Source organism: Pomacea canaliculata, linkage group LG1 (assembly GCF_003073045.1).
Source record: "Pomacea canaliculata isolate SZHN2017 linkage group LG1, ASM307304v1, whole genome shotgun sequence".
Taxonomy (NCBI): Eukaryota; Metazoa; Mollusca; class Gastropoda; order Architaenioglossa; family Ampullariidae; genus Pomacea; species Pomacea canaliculata.
In genome coordinates, this window is record NC_037590.1 from 10,072,834 (window position 1) to 10,095,795 (window position 22,962).

The following is a 22,962-nucleotide window of genomic DNA, read 5'->3' on the forward strand; positions in this document are numbered from 1 at the left end:
CACAGAACACTTCAAGCAACTTCTCCAAGAACCAGAACCTTTAATACTAGCTAATATTCCAGAAACTGGAGAAGACCTGGACACAAATCTGGACCCCATCACCGTGACAGAAGTAAGGGAAACAATCCAACGACAAAACAACGGTAAAGCCGCAGGACACGATGTGCTCTGCCCTGAAATGTTAAAGATGGCTAAATTTCGAAGCTGATCTGTAATACCATCCAGAAAAATATGAGATAGGAACAAACACCAGCAGAAAAGTATAATCTTAAAACTTCAAAGAGCGAAATAGAGGACGGCAATAATTAGCGATGTATTACCCTGTTATCACATGCAAACAAAATGTGAAGTGGAATCAGTTTGAAATCACCCCCTTCTCTTCTTTATGACGCCATTGGCAACAACAAACTTTAGAAAAGAAAAGTTAGGCAGTGATCAAATCTTTGCCTTCATGCAGATGATAGAAGAAAGCACAGAATGGAGCAGCACTGTCTATGCCATGTTCATTGGCTTTAAGAGAGTATTCGACATCGTATATTGTTTGTCATTGTGGAAAATCATAGGTCACTAAGGAATAGCACAAAATATTAAATGTAATAAGGTAAAAGGTAAGGTCATCCCCTAACCTTTTCAGGTTGTTGGGATGGGGGGAGGTGTTAGAGACCTCAATTTTCTCAGGACCAGCTTTACGTGAGGGTGGCGATTTCCAGCCATCACAAGGACGCACAGACACTGCATTAAAGTCGGATTGAAAATGAGTAATATAGGCAAAAGAAATGATATAAAACATCAAAACAAAAGAACCCACCAAAGTATACAACAAGGATGTGGACAACGCTTTTAAATTTCCATTTATCGACAGTCTGTGACGGAGATACAGAAAAGGCCACGGAGAAGACATCAAAGCAAATCAAGCTTTGCCGCTCTAAAAGAAATTCAAAGTTCTAAGTTCTAAGCAGTAATACAAAATTATTTACAGAAGCAATGTTCTTTGGACTTATTCTATGGGACTGAATATTGTTATATTAAAAAACTTCAGGCAAAAACCAGAAATCTTCCAAATCAAGCTTATCAGGAAAATCATCAAGATATTCTAGCCAAGCATAATCACCAACAAGGAAATCTTCATAACAACCAGTTATACAGGTATGGCAACCATAATCCAAACATACACAAAAAAATTTATGGAGATTGCTAGGGCATATGTGCAGAATGAAAACAGACGCAATTAGCTATTTCCTGGACAGCTTATGATAAGAGACAATGAACACAACCTGAAGACATCTGGAGAAGATCAGTCATCCAAGAGTCGAAACTGACCTGGAGCAACGGGACTAAATAAGCTGCTGACAGACAAAAATTGAGATCTCTAGTTGATGCCTTATGTACCTAGATACTTAGAAGATTAGGTGAGCCATCTGCTTCTGGAGTCAAGTGTGCGTCCCAGACTGCTTCAACGACCCTCACCGAGCGACTGGATACATTGTATTTTTACTGGCACCATTCCTGGCATTGCCCAGGGAAGACGCATCAAAGAAGCCTAGAAATAATGTTGTATTCATGAGAATGAGAGAAGAAAGAATAAAAAAATAAGGAACCAACAAGAAAGGAAATAATGTATGTATTATTTTGCAGATGCCTTGCGGTTTTTATTTCTGAAACGAAAACCTTATTTCCATTATTGGATTTTTAACGGAAGCAAAAGACTACCAGCGAGCTGGTCAAGGTTTTGAAGATCATTTCGCTGTAACTGTGTTGTTGCCAATGTTTTGGCCCTCGAGACCATCAAATGGAAAGAACATCTGCATCAGTAGATCATTGTTTGTTTGTTCTATTCCTAATTCGTCTATTTTAGATGAAGACTTTCTATTCAAGCACAGGTTAGAAATATTAAGCTATGCTTGGCTCTAACATTCACCGAACTGACTGACTAGTTTGTGCAGCTAAACTTGTTCTGATTTGGTCCTAAATAAATATTTACTTTTATGTTTTCTGATTGGATCCCATCATAAACATTTTTAAGTTGAAATGCGTGTTTTGTAATTCTAAAAAGTTTTCGCAGTTTTTTTCTATTTTCAGCATATTTTTCAGCCCAGCTGAGAGAGGACATATGACAGGCATATTGGCTAAAAACTACTTTCAAATATTGCCTTTTAAAATGAAATCAACCTGACTGCGTATCTGATGACCGTTAGAAATAATATTAATGTTATTTTTATATTTATTTTATTATTTTCTGACACGTAAGCTATATTTTCAACTCGCTATAACAGAATTTTCACATAAAACCTTCAGGGGATGAACATACCTCAAATAAATCCTAAAATTTAATCGTAATGAAATCGGGTTGCCAGAAAATATGGAAGTTGGCTGGACCAGGCCTTTACCAATTTAATCGTGTTGGGATGGGGTACCCCGAAATGTTGGCACACAGGCTGGGTCAGCCCACACTTTGGAACCTTGTATATCTCTCAGGAGATCGTACGAAGTCTGCAGAGTGTGCCCACAACAATACTGTTGATTTGTTCTGGCTTTTAAAATTGGTCCCGGGTGACAAGCATTTGTTTCCTATTGCAGTTGTGTCGGTGGAAATAACATTTGTTCTCTTTTTATGGCGGGGAGCCAGCGAAATAGATCGTTAGTTGGATTTTTTTTTTTCATTTGTTTTTGAAACCCGTCGTTCAATTCTTTAGTTTTCCGTCATTACGAGCCCTGGAAATGTTCTAGACTTTTTTCCAATTTTCATTTTAGCGGTCTCTTTTAATGGCCCCTGCATTATTATCTGTAGCACGCACTGATCTAAAGCTGTTGAATAGATCTTGTGGACGCGGTTACAGAACTTGCTGAGGCGACTAACTCGCCATCTTTGTTCTCGTAATGTCAAATAAATCACCATGGAACATGCGAAGACTAATGCCCTTCGACTTGGTTTTGAACCAAAGAACAAAAATCGTTCAAAACAAAGACAAAAAAATACAAGAACTATTCAACCTTGAAAAATGCGAAACTACAATAGACAGAACAAAAGATGGCGACTATTCGGCAGAAACAGATCTATTCATTAGTTTGAGATCTGTGGTCAAATCAGACAAGTCAAGACATGACTAAACCGTCCCTGCCGAATTAAAGTGTAAATACGATATTTATCTCGTCAAATCTGCTTTGAGGGAACATCAAATAGTGTTTAAAAGCAGGTTGTCCAGGGTTGAAAGCGCAGTATATCAGGTTACTTTTCTGTTTATGTTACAGGGACGTTCCCGGACCAGTGTATCGCCATCGACTACCAGCAGAAGGGATCTGGGAGGCTGGAGGGCGCGCCCACGTGCATGACAATAGTAGGTCAGCTATTGTGCTTCACCTGCACCTTTGCACAAGTGTTTGTCCACATCTTCCTGTCTTTACGTGTGTTACACTCGTGTATGCGTGTTGCCAGACTGAGGCAATCACTCATCCAAACTTAATGGATAGACCCTGGGTGGCTTTGTTCGAAACTACTCGCAGTAAAGCGATATTGTCTCTTAATTTGAATACAATGTCATTGCGTTGTTGTATATTTTACAAACTGTCAGCAGTTCAGGCTTTTTGTTTTCTGAAACTGTTTTAACTTTCGTCTTGCTTTCGTACGTTACAACGCACGAACAGAGTCTATCCAGTAGGTTTAGATTAGTGGTTCAAGAGGACCATGACCTAGTTAACAAATGTTAATTTTCGTACTCTCGCCATCCCCACTAAAAGCTATTTACTTGCTAATAGTTTGTTCACAGGCGGAGCTGCTTGAATTGAAAGCATGATTACCCAGACGCTAAGCTTAACGCAAGTTCAAAAATTACGAGGAAGCCTTCAACGCCAGCTGCTACAGTACAGGCCCTTCATCCTGTTTTCCATTCATACCCTCCCCCCATGGGTCCATTGGCTTATAAGCCAATATAACGCTGCCTTCCAAAGTTAATTTTGAAATTACTCAAACGTGATGCCCATTTAGACACAAGTGGAAACAATCTATAAAGTATTTGCCTGTATTCGTTTGGCATTGAATTTTTTTTAGATAGCTTTTAAAGCTAATTACAATTTATTTTAGTTGATTTATTTAGTAAACAGTCTTTAACTTCACTTTATTCGACATTTGATGATGGAAACTGAAAACGCGCTCTTGAATGCTCTAGTGGTGTGGAAATCTAAAAAAAAAAAAAAGGATTGATGACTTGCGAGAACTTGAACAGAAGAAAATCCCTCAGCGTCCTGTAGGACTATTCAGACGCGCAGGCCCCCAGTTTCTCCTCATCCTCCTGAGCTTCTCTCCTCCAAACATTTGTATGCACAGCACATGATTCCCAGCTTTTAGCACGTGTCATCGCACCAAGGCTTCCTCGAGCTAAGAGGCTTTCTTAATTGGTCACATTGTGACATATGTGACTGTGTCTCTTAATGTTTCACTCCATATCAAATGTTCCATTTTTGAACACTTTTTTGTTACTTAATGGCACAGTTTTACGAACCTGAATATACTCTAGAGTGTTGAAATATGACAGCACGTTCTAATGATGACAATTCATTTTGAATTGACAATTGATTTGAATTCATTTCCATGTATGCATATAAATTGGACTACTGTGTTCTTATTTGAACATGTTTTAACACTCTGACACTTAGACACGTGAAAAGTGAGAAAAGTGTGCTGGAATTGAGCATTTTTGGTTTTAAATGCTTTCGTATAAATTTTTCTTCCAAAACAGTCACAAATTCTGGACAATGTGTTGGGTTTAAAGGTTTATTTGTAGACGTGCTGACCGCTTCTCCCCTCAGTTCTGCACACTCGACATTGAGAAGTTGACTTACCTGGTGGTAGCATTGTATGAGAACATTTTCTAGAGTCTGGGATTCTTTCGTAACATTGTAGAATCGTGGTATCCGGCTTAAAATTAAACCTCGAACTCAAGTTTATTTTCATGAGACTTGGTATGGTTCAAAATATTAATTCTCCAAGTCTGAAAAAATAACGCTGCTCTACAGCCTTTTGAACATCACGATTCTAACATGAGATTTTGGAAAGAGACAGATAAAGAATGAATGATACTTGTAAAAATTTGTTTTAATCTATGAAGTTCAAAACTTGCAAAAACTAATAAATTATCATAATATCATATTTCGTATATGCTAATACATTATAATAATTCAGTTTTAGCATTTCGCATGGTTTATTAAAAAAAAAACCTGTTATGCACAGTCTGTGGACTTGCCAATCAGCCCGTTGCACTATTTTAAAGTATTTGGAAATCTAGCGTTTCCTAGAGATTGATAATCACATATCTATAGAAAGCGTGATGTCCTTCAGATTTTTGCTGACAGGACTTTCAAAACAACCGGTTGCGCAGTAGGAATATACTATGATATTTATTTAATTGTTGTTGTGTCCGAGAAACAAAATTTTTTTCTTCAGATGCTGAAAACAGTTTTCATCCTGAGTTCTGTCCCTTGGTGTGCAGGCTCCATTCGGGTGTCGTCTCCCCTGATGGTGACCGGCCTTGTCCTCACTCTAACAGCAGTGGTCATGAGCATTGTGGGCAGCGTCCGGCACAGCGGCAAGACTGTCATAGCTGCCATTCTCTACGTACTCACTGGTATTCTTTCTTATTTTTCCTTTTTTACTTCTATCTCTCTTTTCTTTCTAAAGATGCTAGAATCCTTTAAAAAGATTATTTTCGTATTTTTTAATTTACATCCCAAAGAATTTCACTAAAATACAATGTTGTATTGTCCCTCCGCCACAGCCTATTGCTACCGTTCTGAGTGCGGGAGGACGAAGAGTGCAATTACGGTCTGTCTAAATTAAATTTTATCAAGAACGAAAGATTAACTCTAAGCACAAAAAGTACTAATTGTAAAGGCACTGCTATGTTTCCTCTTGCAACATAATCAGGGAATGAAAATACGTAAGATACAGTTACGCGTAATGTTTGTAAATAATTTTCTCGCGATGTGGGTTTTGTAGAAGCGTCAGTTGTGGCAAGTATTGTAAAAGTGCTGGTAACATTTATACACTAAGGTACACAGCAGTGTTTTTTTGTGGTTGTTTGCTTACCATGAATCATTCACTATCCTGTTATCCCTTCTCTTTTAGTTTTTCCCATTTTACATCAAATCACATAAGAAAAAAGCAATTTGAATATGAAAAAAGTGTTATATGTATTACTTATTACACTCAACCCTTTTTATATAAATATTTCTTTGCTTATGCAAATGTACTTTTATCTCACAGTCGTGTACAATTTAGTATCTTTTCATAAAACTCCAAAAATTGTATCCGGGGAAGAAAGAACAGTAAACAGGAACTGAGATATTATTTGATATTAGGCATGCCGACGTACCTCATTTTACGAACTTCGTTAAGTGCAAATCATAATAAATATAAAGCTAAGACGACCCCAGATGTTTTCCCCCTTTTTTCCTGTAAGTCAAATCATCTCTTGATTTAATGTTTGCTGACGCAACCATTTAAAAACATTGCGGTGTTCATTTGCAAGCGCTTCAACATTCCGCAGATTACTTGAAAGAACTTTAACTAAAAATTGCTAATCCTAAGAGCAGACATCTCAGGATACACGAAAGCTGCGATTAAAAATCTCTCTCCCCAAAAGAAAACCAAAACACAACAGACCGAAATAAGGCAACGACACAAGTCTTCTAGATGTACGAGTTTTTCACTGGAATGGTTTCATTGAGTGCTCGCCATGTTACCGTCCTTTTTACCAATAAAAGCTGTGACAAACCTCGTTCCTTGTCACACGCTTTTTACTGAAGTTCGTGAGTCCTTTTGCCAGGGCGAATAATCGTATCGTAATGCAAATCGTGAATGAAGTCCGTGATGGTTTTCTTCTGGTGCCTTGCATAATTGAGATGTCTCTGCTTTCGCGCGAAAATGTCTTTCGATAACCGTAACTGATGCGGATGGTTTCACTAGGGACCTTCGTCACAAAAAAATGAAAAGAAAAATGACAAGAAAGTTGTAGAACTTTTCTGAGATGTCTTCTTGATTGAATGATGCTACATAACCCTTCTCTCTCTCTCTTTCCTTCCCTATCCTAGCTTAGTCACTCAACCCGGTACCGTTTCTTTTCTTTCCCTTTTCTCAGTTGACAGTTGCACTTTCGTGGCGTAATTTCAGATAACTGAGAAAGAAAAGGATGAGCAGAGATAGACAGATAAGGGGAAAGACAGATGGAAGTAGGACAACGCAACGATAGATTGCTGATTAGAGAGACAGAAATAAAGAAAGAGGAAAAAGTATGAAAATAAAAAAGTCATAATATTCACCATAGTTCGTCTTTTGTTAGCTAATGACGTCGCTGTTAGCTTAGCCACTTCTGTGATAAGAGGCCCCAGTGCGCTGCTGTTGTGTTTTTGCGTATTATGCACACAAAAATAGGAAATGGAAGTGGCTGCAATCGCATATGCAGTTTGCTTGCAGCATTTTCTGAAGGAATGGAACAAAAAAGCAGCAACCCTAAGATTCATCCCCCTTCCCTCATTTCTTTTATCTCCTCTTTTCTTCGCTAGAGGCCTCCTCATGTCTTCCAAAGTTTTCGTCTCGAATGACAGCCACTGATGGCCAACGTTCGCCATTCTTGTTGGGGGATTATGTAAAGCAAGCTTGCTGCGGGTGAGATAAAAATATTGTCGGTACAGAAATCTGTTAAAGGAGTAAATGAGAGGCCATGTGTTAATTTTGTTTTTCGTTTTTTGTTTGTTTGTTTGTTTTTTTCTCCGAGTTCTCGTTTTCTTGCAAGTGATCTGCTGTAGAATTTATTTAGAGATTAAAGAGATTATTCATTTCCGATTCTATTAAAGATGAATGTGACTCCGCTCCGTAGTGACACCTGAATCATGTATAGGACGAGCCTAACGACAACTGGAATGTTTTTGACGAGTAACCTGCTGGTGTTACTAACATTGAGAGAATTCTTTAAATCAGGAGGAAAGCGATCACTTTATTCAGAAATTATTTAGAAACAATGTTGCTTTGGAGGGAACACAAAAGATTTTTAATTTTTTGTAAGGGGGTAATACAGGGGTCTGAATGGCACTGCATTTCGATATGCTTTTGACCATGTCTTCCCAAGTTCTCGGCTTCTATAAACTGATTTAGTCATATGACATCTTTGGACAATGAACATTTGCGTGACTCAATTTGGTGTGCACAAAGTCTCTTTACAATTTCAAGATTTTATTTAAAGAAAACAAATGAATAGTCAAATCAGTGAAAAATTTTGCAAAAGGAGAAATAGATATTAAATTTGTTGTTGTTATTATTTTCACGTATTTTATTACCAGTAGTTGCACGAATCACATCAAGAAGGTACATCCTCAAACATTCATGCTAGCATGTTAACTGTAAACTCTTTTCGTCTTGGTTTATCCGTGGGTTCGAATCTCTGTAAGAGTTGCGCTTTGTAAGAGTACAATCGCAGTTTCTTGTGTAGGACCTTGTGCACTGTTCAACTTGTAACTTTAATTGTCTGGCATCAGGACAAATAGATTTTGAATGAGAAAGAGCAAAGGATTGTCTTAGACGATCGACATTTTCCTCCGATATTTTTTGTCGTCCACTTCTTTCTTTGTCCAATACCGTCCTTGTCTCCAGAAATGAAGGATATGATGATTGATGTCTTGTGCCATGAACCAATTGACGGATGTTACAAGGGATGTTTTCTTTACTTAGTTTCGTTGAGCCTGCGCATCCAATTGTGTTTCAATAAATCACGATATACATTTTTTTTCTTAAGGAGCATCCATTTTTAGGGGTTTCTTCAACAGCTTCTCTTTCATCAAATGAAGTATTCAAATACAATGTGATTACAAACTTTAATAACGACTAAGTACATAAGACAAATTTGATTAACATAATTATCTCATCAATGACCTTTTTAGTAATTTCCATCCCTTCCTAGTTCTTAGTCTGACGATTTAGCCAATGTGCACCTGTCTGCAAGGTTTAAACAAAGTACATCAAACATTAGCCCTAGGAAGTCTGCAAACTTTTAACAGATTGCTAGAAGGAAAAAGCAAAAATATTGTTTTCCTAGTGTACAAATAAATCATGTACTGTTTTACACGACGCCATAAAGAACTAAGGTAACTTTGAAGAAGTTTTAAAAATATACTTTGACAAATATCGGTGAACTTTAAAGAAAAACGATATCTTTCTCTTTCACTCACACAAACAGCCATATAAACAACAAAAGTTTAAACAAGATGACAAATCTATTTAACAGATGAAAAAAGGCTTACATAAACTAATTCGGCTTACAAATAAAATTTCATCCAAGATTGAATGCAGCAAAAAAGAAAGCTGTATCAGGGAGTGTCAGAGATGTCAGAATCCAGCAGACGACGACCCAGAGTCCAAGAAAAGTTAGAGCCAAGAAGCAATGCTCTTATATTCAGAAAAGACTGGTTATCAGGGAAACAGAGTTCAGCAGTCTCTGGAGTACGATATCTTCATGATATATGCACCATGTACATTGTCTCTCATAAACTTCCTCTGTAAACTGACACATCCTTCTATATATCTTGTTTATTTACAGTGCACCTCTGACAGGCCTGTGCAAAACAATATTTACTAAAATATGTTGCTGTAAATAAACGGATTTTATTCGAGCAAAAAAGATGCGGTAATATCAAGTGTAAAATATAAAAATTTGTCCTTGTCTTTCTGGTCTTGGCCGGAGGTTGCTTGATGTCATTTTATTAATTTATTTTGTTTCTGCAATTGCTATTATTAATTTTACTCACGGGGGAAAAAATTTAGACCTCAATAACAATTGAATAATGCTTGGTGTGACCTTCCCAAACATTCTTGTTTTACAACAGAAATTCTGTTAACAAAATGAGTTTTAGGAGAACGAAGAATGATGTGTCAGGAGCAAACATGATACCCTCTGTAGAGGCAATAATAACAATAATAATTAAGAAGAGGGCAAAGAAGACGAAGAACACTATAAATAGATGTAGATCAGTGGCTTAGGACAAGAGGGACAAGGGGGGGGGGGCTTCTCCTCTAAAAAGATACTGAGGAGGTAAGAATGTGAACGTCGTTCACTGTTCATTGTCAGCATGGAGTTTGCCTCCATCCCCTTCCCCCAAAGCTGAGCATCTTCCTACGCCGCTGTAGATGTGTTACGTCGGTGAAGAAACAATTTGTAGTGAGAGAACTTCAAAGGGTTGGCAGCACCTTTGACCAGATAAGTATAATGATAAAGAATGGCGAGGTCCACACTAGAGAACGAGAGATCCAAAATAAAGCTAGAACAAACTTATCCTTAAATGAATTTCCATCACTTCAGTGTAACAAAATATTGTATGACATATGAAGACTACAGATACAGCATACATTAAAATATCTGAAAAAGTCCAGGAAGAAACATTATTTGCAACAATCAAGCACAGAAGCTGACCACCACGGACACGCAAACAGAAGATATCGTGGTACTCCAGCCAGGAAGGAGTGCGAGCTGGACCTTAACCTGCCACCTGGGAAATCAAGTGCTAACCTCTCGTTAAGATGGATTTTCTGATCCGAACGCTAGCATCGTCGGTGTTTGGGATGTTCAGCCTCCACCTGAAATATTGTACATGAATCTCAAGTACAAATATGCATGTTTTAACCCACCCCCAAAAAATGTGTGCTCTAGTAGGTCCAGGTGTTACCGTGTCACCTTAATTGACCGTCCCAACCCAAAACCTCACTGTGATGCTCCACCATGCCACTTCATCATGCTCCCTCACAACCATGATATTTAACACCTCACCACTTCTCGTCCCTTGAGCAAACAGTGCTTCGTGACCTGCCCAGCATGGACGTGAGAGGAGAAAATGTTTTTCAGAATTTAAATTTTCCCCTAGCCGCCTTTAGGTGTGTACCCAGTTGGCCAGACCTGTTGAGTCCATTTACTTGCAGACGCCCTGGGGTTAAGCATGCAGCACTTTTTCAAGGGTCACCATGGCAACTAGCATGTTGATGACAGTCACCCGTGCCCGGGGAGGCTGAAGTCGATAGTTATCGGGAGGCATCACTTGTCTCATCTAAGATACTGTAACATCCTCTGTATAGCTTTGCTTCGTTGGACGGAGCACAGTTAGGACTTATTCTCATATTTTCTTTTTTCTTGTAGGGTTGGGAGGAGGAAATCGTGGTATCAGGGACGATAGCGCGTGTTCTTTGGTCAGATTGGTTGTTGCCAGAACTCAAAGGAAGTATCATACATGCGTTAGAATTGAGCGCCTGCTGCAAGATAGAGCCAGCCAATGAAAGTCATGAAAAAATACATAGATATTTCTTACTCCAAACCATCTTTGGAATTACATCTGACATTTGCTTCGGCGTCGGTGATGGAGGCGAAGGCGATGGGCGGGTATATTCAGCGCGCGATGTTCTCTCAGGAGGTTTGCATTTTCTCCAAGGGAAATTTTTCTTCGCCATTGTTTTCCGATCTCACGTATAAATCCAGGGTTGCATCCAGCCACAATCAGACCTGGTAGCCACGGGTTGGCTGCTTCACTACTAGGACTAGCATTCTTACAATGAGTATTCTTGGAAAGCAAAACAGCTCATGAAGTTCATGTTGAATTCTCTTTCCATTTATCATTAATGTTAGTGTGACATGCAAGGATATCACAGAGGGCAAGATCTGATTTGTACGATGTCTATTGGTTTTTTTTTTCCATTCGTTTCTTTTTTTTTTCTTATTTATTTTTCTGTTGTTTTATTTTCTTCTTTTTCTTTTTCTAATTCCTTTTGTTTTTTCTGTTTTTCTTTGTTTCTCTTTTTCTTTATATTTTTTCTTTTCTCCTTTATTTTAATAGTTTATTTCCTTTGCTTCTTTCATTCCTTTCATCTTGTCTTGTTATCATGCGGTGTGTGTGTGTGCAGAGTAGTCCTCAGCGGTACATGTCGAGAGGAAGATTAATTCTGGCACAGTGCAAATTACTCCTTGACCCAAAGAAGCTACTCTGGCTTCGTACCCGGTGCCTGCAAGGGGAAAAAATCTCAGCAGGCCCTATTACTTTCCCTAAAACATGTCTTCATTTGTGGACGCAGAAGGTCCGGGAAGGTGCGAGTGTGTGTTGGGGGGAGAGAGGGGAGTGGTTGGAGGGCGGCAGTGTAGCAGTTGTCGACGCTGCAGGAAGTCCCGCGTTTACTATTAGATTCTCACCAAAATGTGACAGGAGAAACATGTGGTTTGTCTTCCCTCCGACCGATGAGCCCATCGATTTCTTCTCCGACCCAGAAATTTTTAAACTGAGGAAAACGCTTGAAGCTAAATGGATATGAAATAAACATAGGCACCTGCATCCTGAGGTAAACAACACACAGTATTCTGATTATTTCAAAGAAAATTACCCTGTAACGTAACGAGGATTATATCGTGTTTGTAAATCAGGAAATGTCTTCCTAGATAACAGACATGAACATAACAAGATTGAAAATTATAGTCTCACGTGGAAAACTAAACTGGATATGACACAGAAAATTATTTTTTCTACGCCAGACGAAGTTAGGTACACGGCATCTCCCGGGTCATAGCTCGGCTGACAGAATGTCGGAGTACAGTAAAATCCCGCGAAGCCGACGAAAGAAAGGAAGGAACTAGAGATGCTTAAGGTGAAGGAGGAGGAAGATGAAATTGGGGTGGTGCCAGCCTCCACGTGACTCGCACGCTCGCTTGCCTCCTCCTCCGTTCCTTCCCTTCCTCTTCCACCCCTCTTCTCACTCTCCCTCTATCTATCTTATAGTCTACCCTCTCAAATTACGACTTTGTACAAGTTTGCCGTGCGTCGTTAATTTTTGTCACGATGTGTTTTGCATAGCAATTTTTTTTCCTTCGTTTAGCGCGATCCGTTAAATCGACGGAGAAAATTAGCACGAAAAATAAACATGTTGAGTACCCAAACCAAACAAAGCCCATGACCTGAACAAGGACAGCAGGAATATTTCTTCAAAATTAGATAAAGATCGGCAAACAGTGTGATTTGCATGAGCTTCCCCTCTTTCCCTTATTTTAGATGCACCTAGCACAAAACATAAACTCACCATTCCCCAATCTCTAAAGATTTAAAAAGATTTCCCATTTGTTGGATAAAAGAAATCCTGGTTATTTTTGCACACATAAATATTCTATCTGCTTTTAGAAATAACATAAGAGATTATTCTGAGCGCAGCTGTCGCACATTAGATAGCGCTATCTGATGCATATATGAAAGGATGCTCAAAAGTGCATTTTGTCTTGGATTCTTGATCGACAACACAGGGATCAGAATATTATTGTTGTTATTATTAATGGTGGTAGAGGTACAGAACCCTTAATAGTTGGTCTCTAGGTCCAGAAATATGTATCACCTCCAGAAATTTGCTTTAGTCTGAATTCTTCTGTACAGGTCTCTGCATCGCCGTTGGCATCATTCTCTACATTTCTGCCATCAACGATGAGGTCGGGTACCGCACGCAGACCAAGGGCAAGTCACGTGACTTCCAGTACTACTACGGTTGGTCCTTCTTTCTGGCGGCCGGCGACTTCGTGCTGGCGGAGGTGGCAGCCGTGCTGAACGTCACCCTGTACCTACGTCACAACTCGCGGGTCAGTGACATGGTGCGCATCATCCCGGGGCTGGAGGACAAACTTCAGACCAGCAGCTTCAGGCTGGAGGCCGATGCCCTGGACACCAGGGGTAGGGGAGACGTCTGGTGACGTGACTGGCACATTCTGCGCGAGACTTCCCAACGTCCAAAAACAGCTGAATAAGCATCTTTTTTGCGTCGTGACGAACTGTTTAGCGACGCCATTTCTGTATATATCCGGTCTTTGAGAATTGGAGCCGTGTCTGGCCCGTCGCCTTTGGCACAACGTGAATTTCGTGTGTGGTTTCATTTCCAGTGTTACTGCTTATTTGTTGTTTAAATTGTTCTTAGCTGCTGCAAGCCACTGCTGCAGTTTCTATGACAGTTGCTCAAAGTAACGTGTGCAGGTTGTTTTTTTGACATTCCTTTTGCAGGAGGAGTTACAGGAAACCCACAATGTATCCGATCCCTTGTCATTATTCTTTGTGGAAAAGGAGAGGAGAAAACTCTCAACGACCTGCACGAATTGTTTGCGTGACATCGACCACGGTGGCTTGCTCCTCTTCTTGGAAACTGTCTGTATTAGTTTCTTAAGAAGGGGGCAGAAGATGGGACAGTGGAAGAATATTTTCATTGGCCGTTGGGCAGACTCCTCCTCGCCCCAACACACCAACACGCCGACTGTAGAGTCATTGAGTGATGGCTGCGTAACATGTCTCTAAACTCATGTTTTAAGCCTGTTGGCTATTACTTTTTGTAAGCACCAGGGCTTCCATCTCTTAGCTACTCGTAGGCAAGTAGTGTTCTCCCTAAAACTAGATCAACTGTGCTAAACAAACACGGGTAAAGCATGACGGTGTCCACGACCTTGCAGCTCCCTCACCAGTGAGCTCGGATAGCATCTCTCGTAGCATTTCTATTTATCACGATTTTGCAATCTTAGCACCCGTGCATTGCTGGATTTCCCAGACGGTCTTGTCAGGCTGGATTTGTAGCTGAAACTAATTTCTGTGGAGAGTTTCATTTCTGGTCAAGGGAGACGATCGTGACTAGTCTTCTAATCAATGGCGGCTCTCATTTACACCGTTCACGAAAGAAAGAAACTAATTATTATCCCTTCACCTTTGTGAACTGCATTCAAGTGATCCTTTCTCTCTCTTTCTCTCTCTTGACACCCTGAAAAATTCTAGCTGTGTAGAAAACAGTAAAAGCCCACGCAGACGCCGGCGCACCTTCCAAGAATGCATGGCGTCCATATTGGCAGCCTGGAGAGATCCCGTATGTAGTGCCAGACATGGAAGCGTTAACAACATCGCAAAGAACTTTCTGTAGGCACAAATAACACTTGATGGTTGTTGTTGTTTGTGGACTAAGTATTGTTTATAACATAGTTGCCGACTTTAGGATGAAGAAAACAATGTGAAACGTCCCAGCATCCTGAATTCATTGAGTGCTTAAACACAAACAAAAGTAAAATAGACTTATTACTACTTATAGTATATTAATATGTGTGGTATTTCCAATTTTCGCTGTATATGATATTTCGAAAGGAGTGCCTTTACAGCAAGCCTGGTGCTCAAGATGAGCTGGAGGCGGGCTTGTGCTGGACAAGACACAAGATCTATTTTTGTCCTGTTGACCCCAAAATGCCTCGTTGCCTCGACCGGGTGTCTATATTTGAGTAGCCAGTCGGTCACAAAGCTAGGTGAATTATATTCGTTTTCATTCGAATTGCTTCTGCAGTCTTTTGTGCATCGAAGTTTGTGTGAGCGTGCTTGAGAAGCTTACAGTTTTTTATGCCTGGTTTTGTTGCGTGTGTACCTTAAAAATATGATTTAGAGATTCTGCACTATATATATATTTCTATAGATGTATTTTTGTAGCTTTCATTTAATTCTCATTTTCTTTCTTTGCGTTTGTATATCTGTCCGTTTACCATCCTGTCTACCTTGTTTTAAAGATGCGTGTTTCTGGTATTTAAAAGAAATCTCTAAATGATGGGCACATTTCTTAGACATATTTTCAACATACTGATGCCCAGAAAAATTATTTTTTTCAAAGAAGGCGATGGCAGAGTTATGGAGTAAGTAAATGCGTTTGCACGAAAGAAATCTTACACTGATCACAGAAGCTCCAGTTTCCCAAGCAGCAGCTGCAGCAAGAGTGATGTCTGCACACAGGGAAACGTCTGAACCAATCAGACGAACTTCCTGAAGAGAGTACAGAGATTGATGAGCAGATGTGACACACTTTCTCTTTCTTTCTCTCTCTCCTTCACACACACACACACTCTCATACTCACGCTCAAACACACACACATACACACTTACACTCAAACACACACAGACACACACACTCACGCACGGAGCGAGAGAGATGAAGAGAAAGCTGAGAAAGAGGGGTAACCAAGAAGACAAGGGGAGATAATCGAATTTGAAAATTTAGACGCAGATCGTATTACTCCGAGTGTCTTGTGCCTCCTTCTCTTTCTCAGCACAGAAAGGTTTTAAGGAAACTCTAGAGGCAATGCAGTTTTTAAACAACAAAATGATACATGAGCGCGCTTTTAACTGTTTTCCGTCAGTGACGTCAAGTAACCGTGATGAGCATTGAGAGGTCCTCGCCGACAGGATGACAAAATGAGGGCCATGCACCTCCTGCCAAGGTCACTCAGCATAAGAAGTGCACATCGCAGAAGGGAGGGCTTTGGAAGAGACATCAGGAGAATATTTTAGTAGAAATCGAAAGAAAAGCAGGGAGATGCCATAAGGGGAGCAATATGTACGCTAGTCTACATGTACGACCTATGTATGTATTAGCTCATGAATTTACACGTGTGTATATGTATATGCGTATTCAATTGTGTATGTGTGGGTATGAATGTATGTGTGTATACATGAATGCATGCATGCCTTGTTGTTTCAGCGTCCATGAAATTTAAGACCACCTTCCACGATTATTTTTATTTTTGAATGAATTTTTCTAATAGTTGGCTTTCCTGCAAGATTTTAACAGTTTTATTTGCTTTTTCTCTCTGCTCTTTCCCTTTATCTATTTCTTCTCTGCTTCTCGGTGGTGTGGTGTGATGTGACGTGGTGTAACTCCGTTTATGTTTGTATGGGGGAGTGCGTCCCTAAATGCCCAAGCTCAGGACTAGTAGTACAAAACACAGACTGTATCCCTATAACCACACCCTGACTGAACCATAAGTATGCCTCACAGTGCCGACCTCTTGGAAGTCTCCTATTCCTTTCACAGGACCTGCACCAATGGCCGCTTAATCCTTTGGGATGTCACGTGGCTCCGGCCCAACAACTGATACAATGAACTCAATCAGCATCAACTCTGGAAGGCGAGAAAGTTGAACGTTGGAATTCATTTGAGCCTGCAAGCGGGGAGACCCACTAACAGCTCGATAAAATGGCACAATAGCAGAACGCAGAGGTGTGAGGACATGTCCAAATGAGGCGACGGGGCGATAAGTCTCCAGGGGAAGTCACTCTCGTTGCTTCCGCAATAAGATCAAATGAAAACGCAGATAGAAGAGATATAGTGGCCAGCGTCCAGAGGCTTCTCCCCGCCGCCATTGTGCCTTCGTCTGAACCACGAAAGCGAGGCTGGCGATGCTACCGGGATGACAGGACTTGTTTCCGCCATTTTCAGAGACTGCGCCCTGACCATTCCATTACCCGCTTACCTCCCGATGAACCGCTTCAAATCCACAAACCGAGTTATACCTAAGTGACGTTGAGATTTATTGGGAAATAGAAATCTCTCAGATAAACCCATCCATTTCTGGCATCCTGCAAAATGTGGCCAGCTAGTCACGTGACTCGAAAAATAGTGGGGAGCGGGATAAAAAGGAATTTGCAGACATAACAAGGACAGACAGTTCAGTCTCGATCCAAGAAAGATTTCATTGGAGAAATAAATAAGACAATCTGCTTTTCTACAGCTGTTCGCTGTAGTCGTTAAGAAATACGATTGCAATGTATATTAGTAAACAAATAATAATAAAATTAGTGCGTAATGCCATCTGAATGAAGACCATGCAACTGACTGAAGCTGGTTCTTCTAAAGAAAAGAGAAATAGTTCATCTTAAGAAACAGATTAGTTTTAGTTTTATCAGCTCAGCTGAAATAGTTCCTCTAAGTGAATGAGAACCATTACCTTTTTATTTGACTGATTATTTAGGGCATGAACTCATCAACGTTGTATATGATGAAAAAGAACTATAACAGGCATGTGACAAATGCCCACGGGAAGTACGGTAATGCAATTTTAACAGTTTCCTTTGGTTTTTATCAGCATCCATTAGGTGCCATTTTTAAAAGCTTTTACAATTTTTTTCTGTGTAACAGGTTTAACACAAAAAAACCAGCAGACAGTTGAGTAGTCGGTACAAGTGAGCTTCCAGAAAAAACATGTAATTTTGTTTCTGACAGAAGTGAATGATTAATTTATATGTACTTAAAAAATGAGAGAATAATCTACTTGATCGTAAAAAATAAGCGTGATGGTGAATGAGTGATGTACTTAATCCTAAGTGAAAAATCTACTTAATTTGAGGAGAATGGTCTTCTTAATTCATCAGTAACACGAGCTAAAAATATATTCCTGTTGCTGGGACAGCAAGTCAGTCGACAACAGTCGCTGGAGCAGTCGTCGGTACAAGGGAAACAATCATTTTGTGTCCACTCAGGATGCTTGCTGGCTTCTCTTCATGGTCTCTCTGGTCAAGACTTTTACTGTCTGATGATCGATTAACAAATTAATTAATCAATTGATCATTCTTTCACTCGAGCAGTCGATCGAGCAGCCAATCAGTAAATCAGTCATTCTTGAACGTTTCTGAACTGAGATATTTTACACTTATATATCATAGCAACCAAGCAAAAAAGTTTAATGTGTTGAATATCTCAATCAGCAACCGACATCGACAGGGAAAAATGTTTTGATTGTCTTCCAACACCTTGCGAGAGACATAGCTTCGAACCAGACTATTTTTGCACCTTCAAATACATATTTATTAATCCTTTTCAGAATAATCCTTTGCATTCAAAATATTAACAAGATTCTGTCGACGGCAGATATTTTGATTGACAATATACAAAACATGACATCTTCAGCAAGGAACCCATTCTACATTGTTCATACACGTTTCACATCAACTTACTCATCAACTTATCAATAAAGTGTGAAAGAAAGAAAAAAGTACTGTGAGCTAATTGTGCATTTTACATCTCAGAATAACTCCTAATGTAATGTAAACATACACAGATTACCAGCATGCATTCTGAAAATAAATGCAGATTTCAAACTAAAAAGTAAATTGCACTAGCAATTAATGTAACCTTTCCATGAAGCAACTAAGCCGAACTATTGTGTCTATGACTGGATTATCATCACCAGGCTTTGTTGCCATCAAGTCAACAGGCACTTTACACTGCAAAATGCCCAATGAAATAAAAACGGCCTCATCTCAGAATAATTAAACCGAAATTTTGACCTTTAACCACCAACCAGAAAGCGAGTCCCGTCCTAATAAATGTCACGTGCTATGACTAATAAATGTCACGTGACCACTTCTTGTGCATAGTGCTGGTAATGACTAGCTCGTTACAGGGATTTCCAACCTCCAACAGGGATTTGAGTCTGTGTTGGTTGTATTCTCTTTTCTCTTCTTAACGCTTGCAACAGGTCATCGGCAAAACAAAGAGTGTGGAGGGTCAACTGCCAAAAAGAACAAGAACTTTTTGGTGACGACGGTCTGCTGCTTATTGTCCCCCGCCATGGCAGACCAGGCCACAACCGCGGGTAATCATCGGTCTTTATTTTTCTCCGCTTCAATCAGTCCTTTGTGTGAGCCACAGTGAAGACATGATTTATTTAACATCGTATAATTTGCAACCAACTATTTTAGCAGTGACCTCATAATTAATGGTTGAATTTTTGTAAGACATGATCCATATCAGTGGTTCTCAAAGTATTTCTGACCGCGGACCACTTCACTTAAGTAAAAATTATGGCGGACCACCAAGGCCTAAAAATAACTATACTATGAATTTCAAATTTAAATTGCCGCATTTGTTTCATTACAATTCAAAACTAAATGTCATTTTGCGACAGTAGTATAGTAATAAGTTGACATAAAACTACGTATACCTCGTTCTTTGTAATTAAAATGTTAATGCGAGGAATGCATCACTTTAAACATCACTTTGCTGACACATGACGACCGTCAGCAGACGACCACCTGACCTATGCACGCTGACCTCTAGTGGTCCGCGGACCACACTTTGACTACCACTGATCTATATGTCTGCTTCATAAATGTTTCCCCACCTATACTGGGCTAGTCTCATGTTGCCACGTCTGTGAGCAAGTTCATAGACTTTGAGTCTTCTAAAACATTTGAGTTTATTCATGATAGAATGAAACCTTTAAGCAGCACACATAAAAGATGTGTACACGAAACCTCTGTGTGTATGTGTGCGCATATTCTAAATTGTAAAATTGCATGTCTGGATCATTTGGTTATTAAGAAGTATTGTTGATGAGCATTATTTTACAGACGGAAGCTCCTCTAGAAACCTTCTCCGGCACATCTGGAATCTCTTTTATCAGGTCATCAACCCCATCACAGCTCGTATCTACCGATATTTCAACGCTTTTCTACATCACAGGTCTGGCTTCACCCCTGTGAGCCCCTCCTCTGAAGACACAGAGCTGCATCTGGTCCCAAGTACCTCGGACCCTCTCAGAGTCTACAGATCTTCTTAAGGGACACGGGAAAAAAAATGATAGGTGGATCCAGATGAAAGTTATTGTCCTTGATCTTGCAACAGACAATATTTTTAAGATTTCCTTCTCACTACAGTTATTGTCAATCACTTTCATCTGAAACAACTGCTTCTACTGTTGCCATAAGTACCGCTGTAAGTTCTAAATATTCACATAGCAATTTACAAACCATCTTGTTAGCTTCAGCAGTGTTGTATTCATTAAATAAAATTAAATAAAATCGACGCCTGTTTGCTGTAAATCAAAGTTACAATGCTCAGCTGACAATTTTTTCCCCATGGCGTGTAAACAACATTGTACAGGATACAACATGAACCACCAAATACACAAAATTTAAAATCATGAACACTTTTCATTTCATGTTTTGTGTCATTTCAAGTAAAGTTTTAGTTATAGAAGAGACAGTTTAATTATATCCCCGATATTGCATCCCATCGGTTTCACATTTTTCTACAAAAACAGATAAAACTTCTGTACATTTAATAGTCTCTTTAACATGATCGTGAAATAATTCAAGACAATTGCTCCAGTTAGTCATCTTTATAGTCTTGTTAAAGACCTAGCTAAGTGCAGTCTCGGTATAAACTTCAGTCAAAGTTTTCCCAAAACTGTGTCAATAATCTCTTCCGTTCTCGAGATACACGCCTACAAAGAAGTGTCATGCGCAGAAAGAGATCAAAATCGTGACGTCACGTTTGTACACAGATGCGCCTATGGTCCAGCCTATCATGTTGTATAATGAAATCTTAAAAATTGTTTTTCTGCGCAGTTGTTTATTTTAAAATTTTATATATTTAATATAAAGTCAAACCTTGACATGTTTAATGTCATTTGACATGTCATATAGCTATAAATTTGTTTAAAGATGTGTATATCACAGGGCTTCTGCTAAGGCTAAATTCTTTGGGGTCCCAGGGACCCCTTCTTCAGATTTTTAAGGGGTCCCTGTTCTTCGCCCAAATTTGAAGGGGACCCCATTGACGAAAATTGAAGGGGTCCTCCGAACTTTTAATGCGTACTGTACGCAATTTTTTGCGTAAGCAGAAGCCCTGGTATATCTTACCAAAAGAAAAATGAGAAGAGACAGTCAAGGTAGCTAAGTGTTGTGGTCCATGTCTACGTGGCTCTGAGATTTCAAAGCTGATGTTTAAGTAGTAGACTAGCTGCTGGACCTTACCGACAGCAAAGAAGGTGTTTATCGTTTATAATACAGATAAATGAGAGTGTTTGGATGGACTTACAGATATTTCTATACATCTAAAGTTGCTTAATTAATAGCTTTGAAAATTACAGTTGTACGGTAAAATTAAGAGCACGTCATGCATGCATGCAAACTTATTGACTCTCTGTTTGTAATCTTAGTTCAGACATTATAACTTCACACTCAATATAATTATTTATTCTGACAGCAATTGTATGCAATTATGTAACCTCAAATAAAAGTATGCAACTGTTCTTTGTATCCAAGACTACTGTCAATGCTTGAATAAAATACTTTAAAACCCCAGAAATTGTACATATTTTAATATTTTTGATCATGTTGAAAGTACCACCACTTTCGTTGGCGAAAGAAATAGAGCTGCAGCATAATTTGTTTTTTTTATATTTCATAATATACAGTAGTTTATTCCTTGAACTAAAATGTGCTGTTGTAACTTTTTTGGAGAAATTCTTGTACCATTCCTTTCACTTCGAAGACGGTAGTATCAATGCTTCATTACTTTAGGTCCTGAAACCTTTTGTTTCAGATCCTCAGAGTAAGCCTCTTAAACACACGAAAAATCTAAAAAAAAATCCGACTCTTTGTTTGAGGAGCATATAGTCTTCTCTGATCAACGGTTGCATTTCCTCTTAGTAGTTTCTCTCTGAGGTACTCAAGGCCTTCCACACTTAAGAAAGTTATAATAATTCCTCTCTTGGCGCCTTATACGGTAGGCTGTCTACATCTGATCTGTAAAGTATGCTAAACGAGATATAAAAACAAACGGTGCCCAACAGAACAAAAATCTTCCCACAGAAGGTGTTAATGACCAGAAGTCAGGGAGTGAGTGGGAGGAGCGCGGATGGCCAGTGCCTGGAATATAAGAAACTGAATGTTTCTGGACCCTGTCATACTAAACAAGGTAGCTTCTGATTGATACATTTTTCTCACTTCTCAATTCTTCTTCTTAAGGCATGAACTGTCAGTTCCTTTGGAGTCATTTGTATACAGCGTATTGAGTTTGCCTCGACATGATTAAATACTCTCGGCAAATCCAATTATTAATTAATCATCTTGTTCAGTTTGAGTAACCCTCCTCCCTCCCACAAAGTACACATAAGCGCATGTAGCTAATACCACTTATCTGTCACAACACAAGAGAATGACCAAAAATGTGATTTGAAAGAACACTCGTACACAGACACACAGGGAGGGGCATATCCCCACACGCAGTGTACTGGAAGGAGGGCCTAAGTCCCCTGAGGTGTTTCGGTCATTCCCGCAAACCTTGACTCAAAGTATATAAGACAGTGATTATTCGTCACCCAGTCTTCTTTTGGCAGG

At 39.4% G+C, this 22,962-nt stretch overlaps 1 protein-coding gene across 1 annotated transcript in view; it reads left to right on the forward strand.

The window, feature by feature from the left end:
- LOC112571003 (voltage-dependent calcium channel gamma-7 subunit-like) overlaps positions 1-15,340 on the forward strand; it is a 47,507-nt gene extending 32,167 nt beyond the window's left edge. Inside the window, exons 3-5 of the mRNA XM_025249783.1 lie at positions 3,250-3,339; positions 5,484-5,618; positions 13,432-15,340. Coding sequence (XP_025105568.1) covers positions 3,250-3,339; positions 5,484-5,618; positions 13,432-13,742 — 536 coding nt within the window. The 3' untranslated portion in view covers positions 13,743-15,340. The remainder of the gene's footprint in view (positions 1-3,249; positions 3,340-5,483; positions 5,619-13,431) is intronic.
- The last annotated feature ends 7,622 nt before the right edge of the window (positions 15,341-22,962 follow it).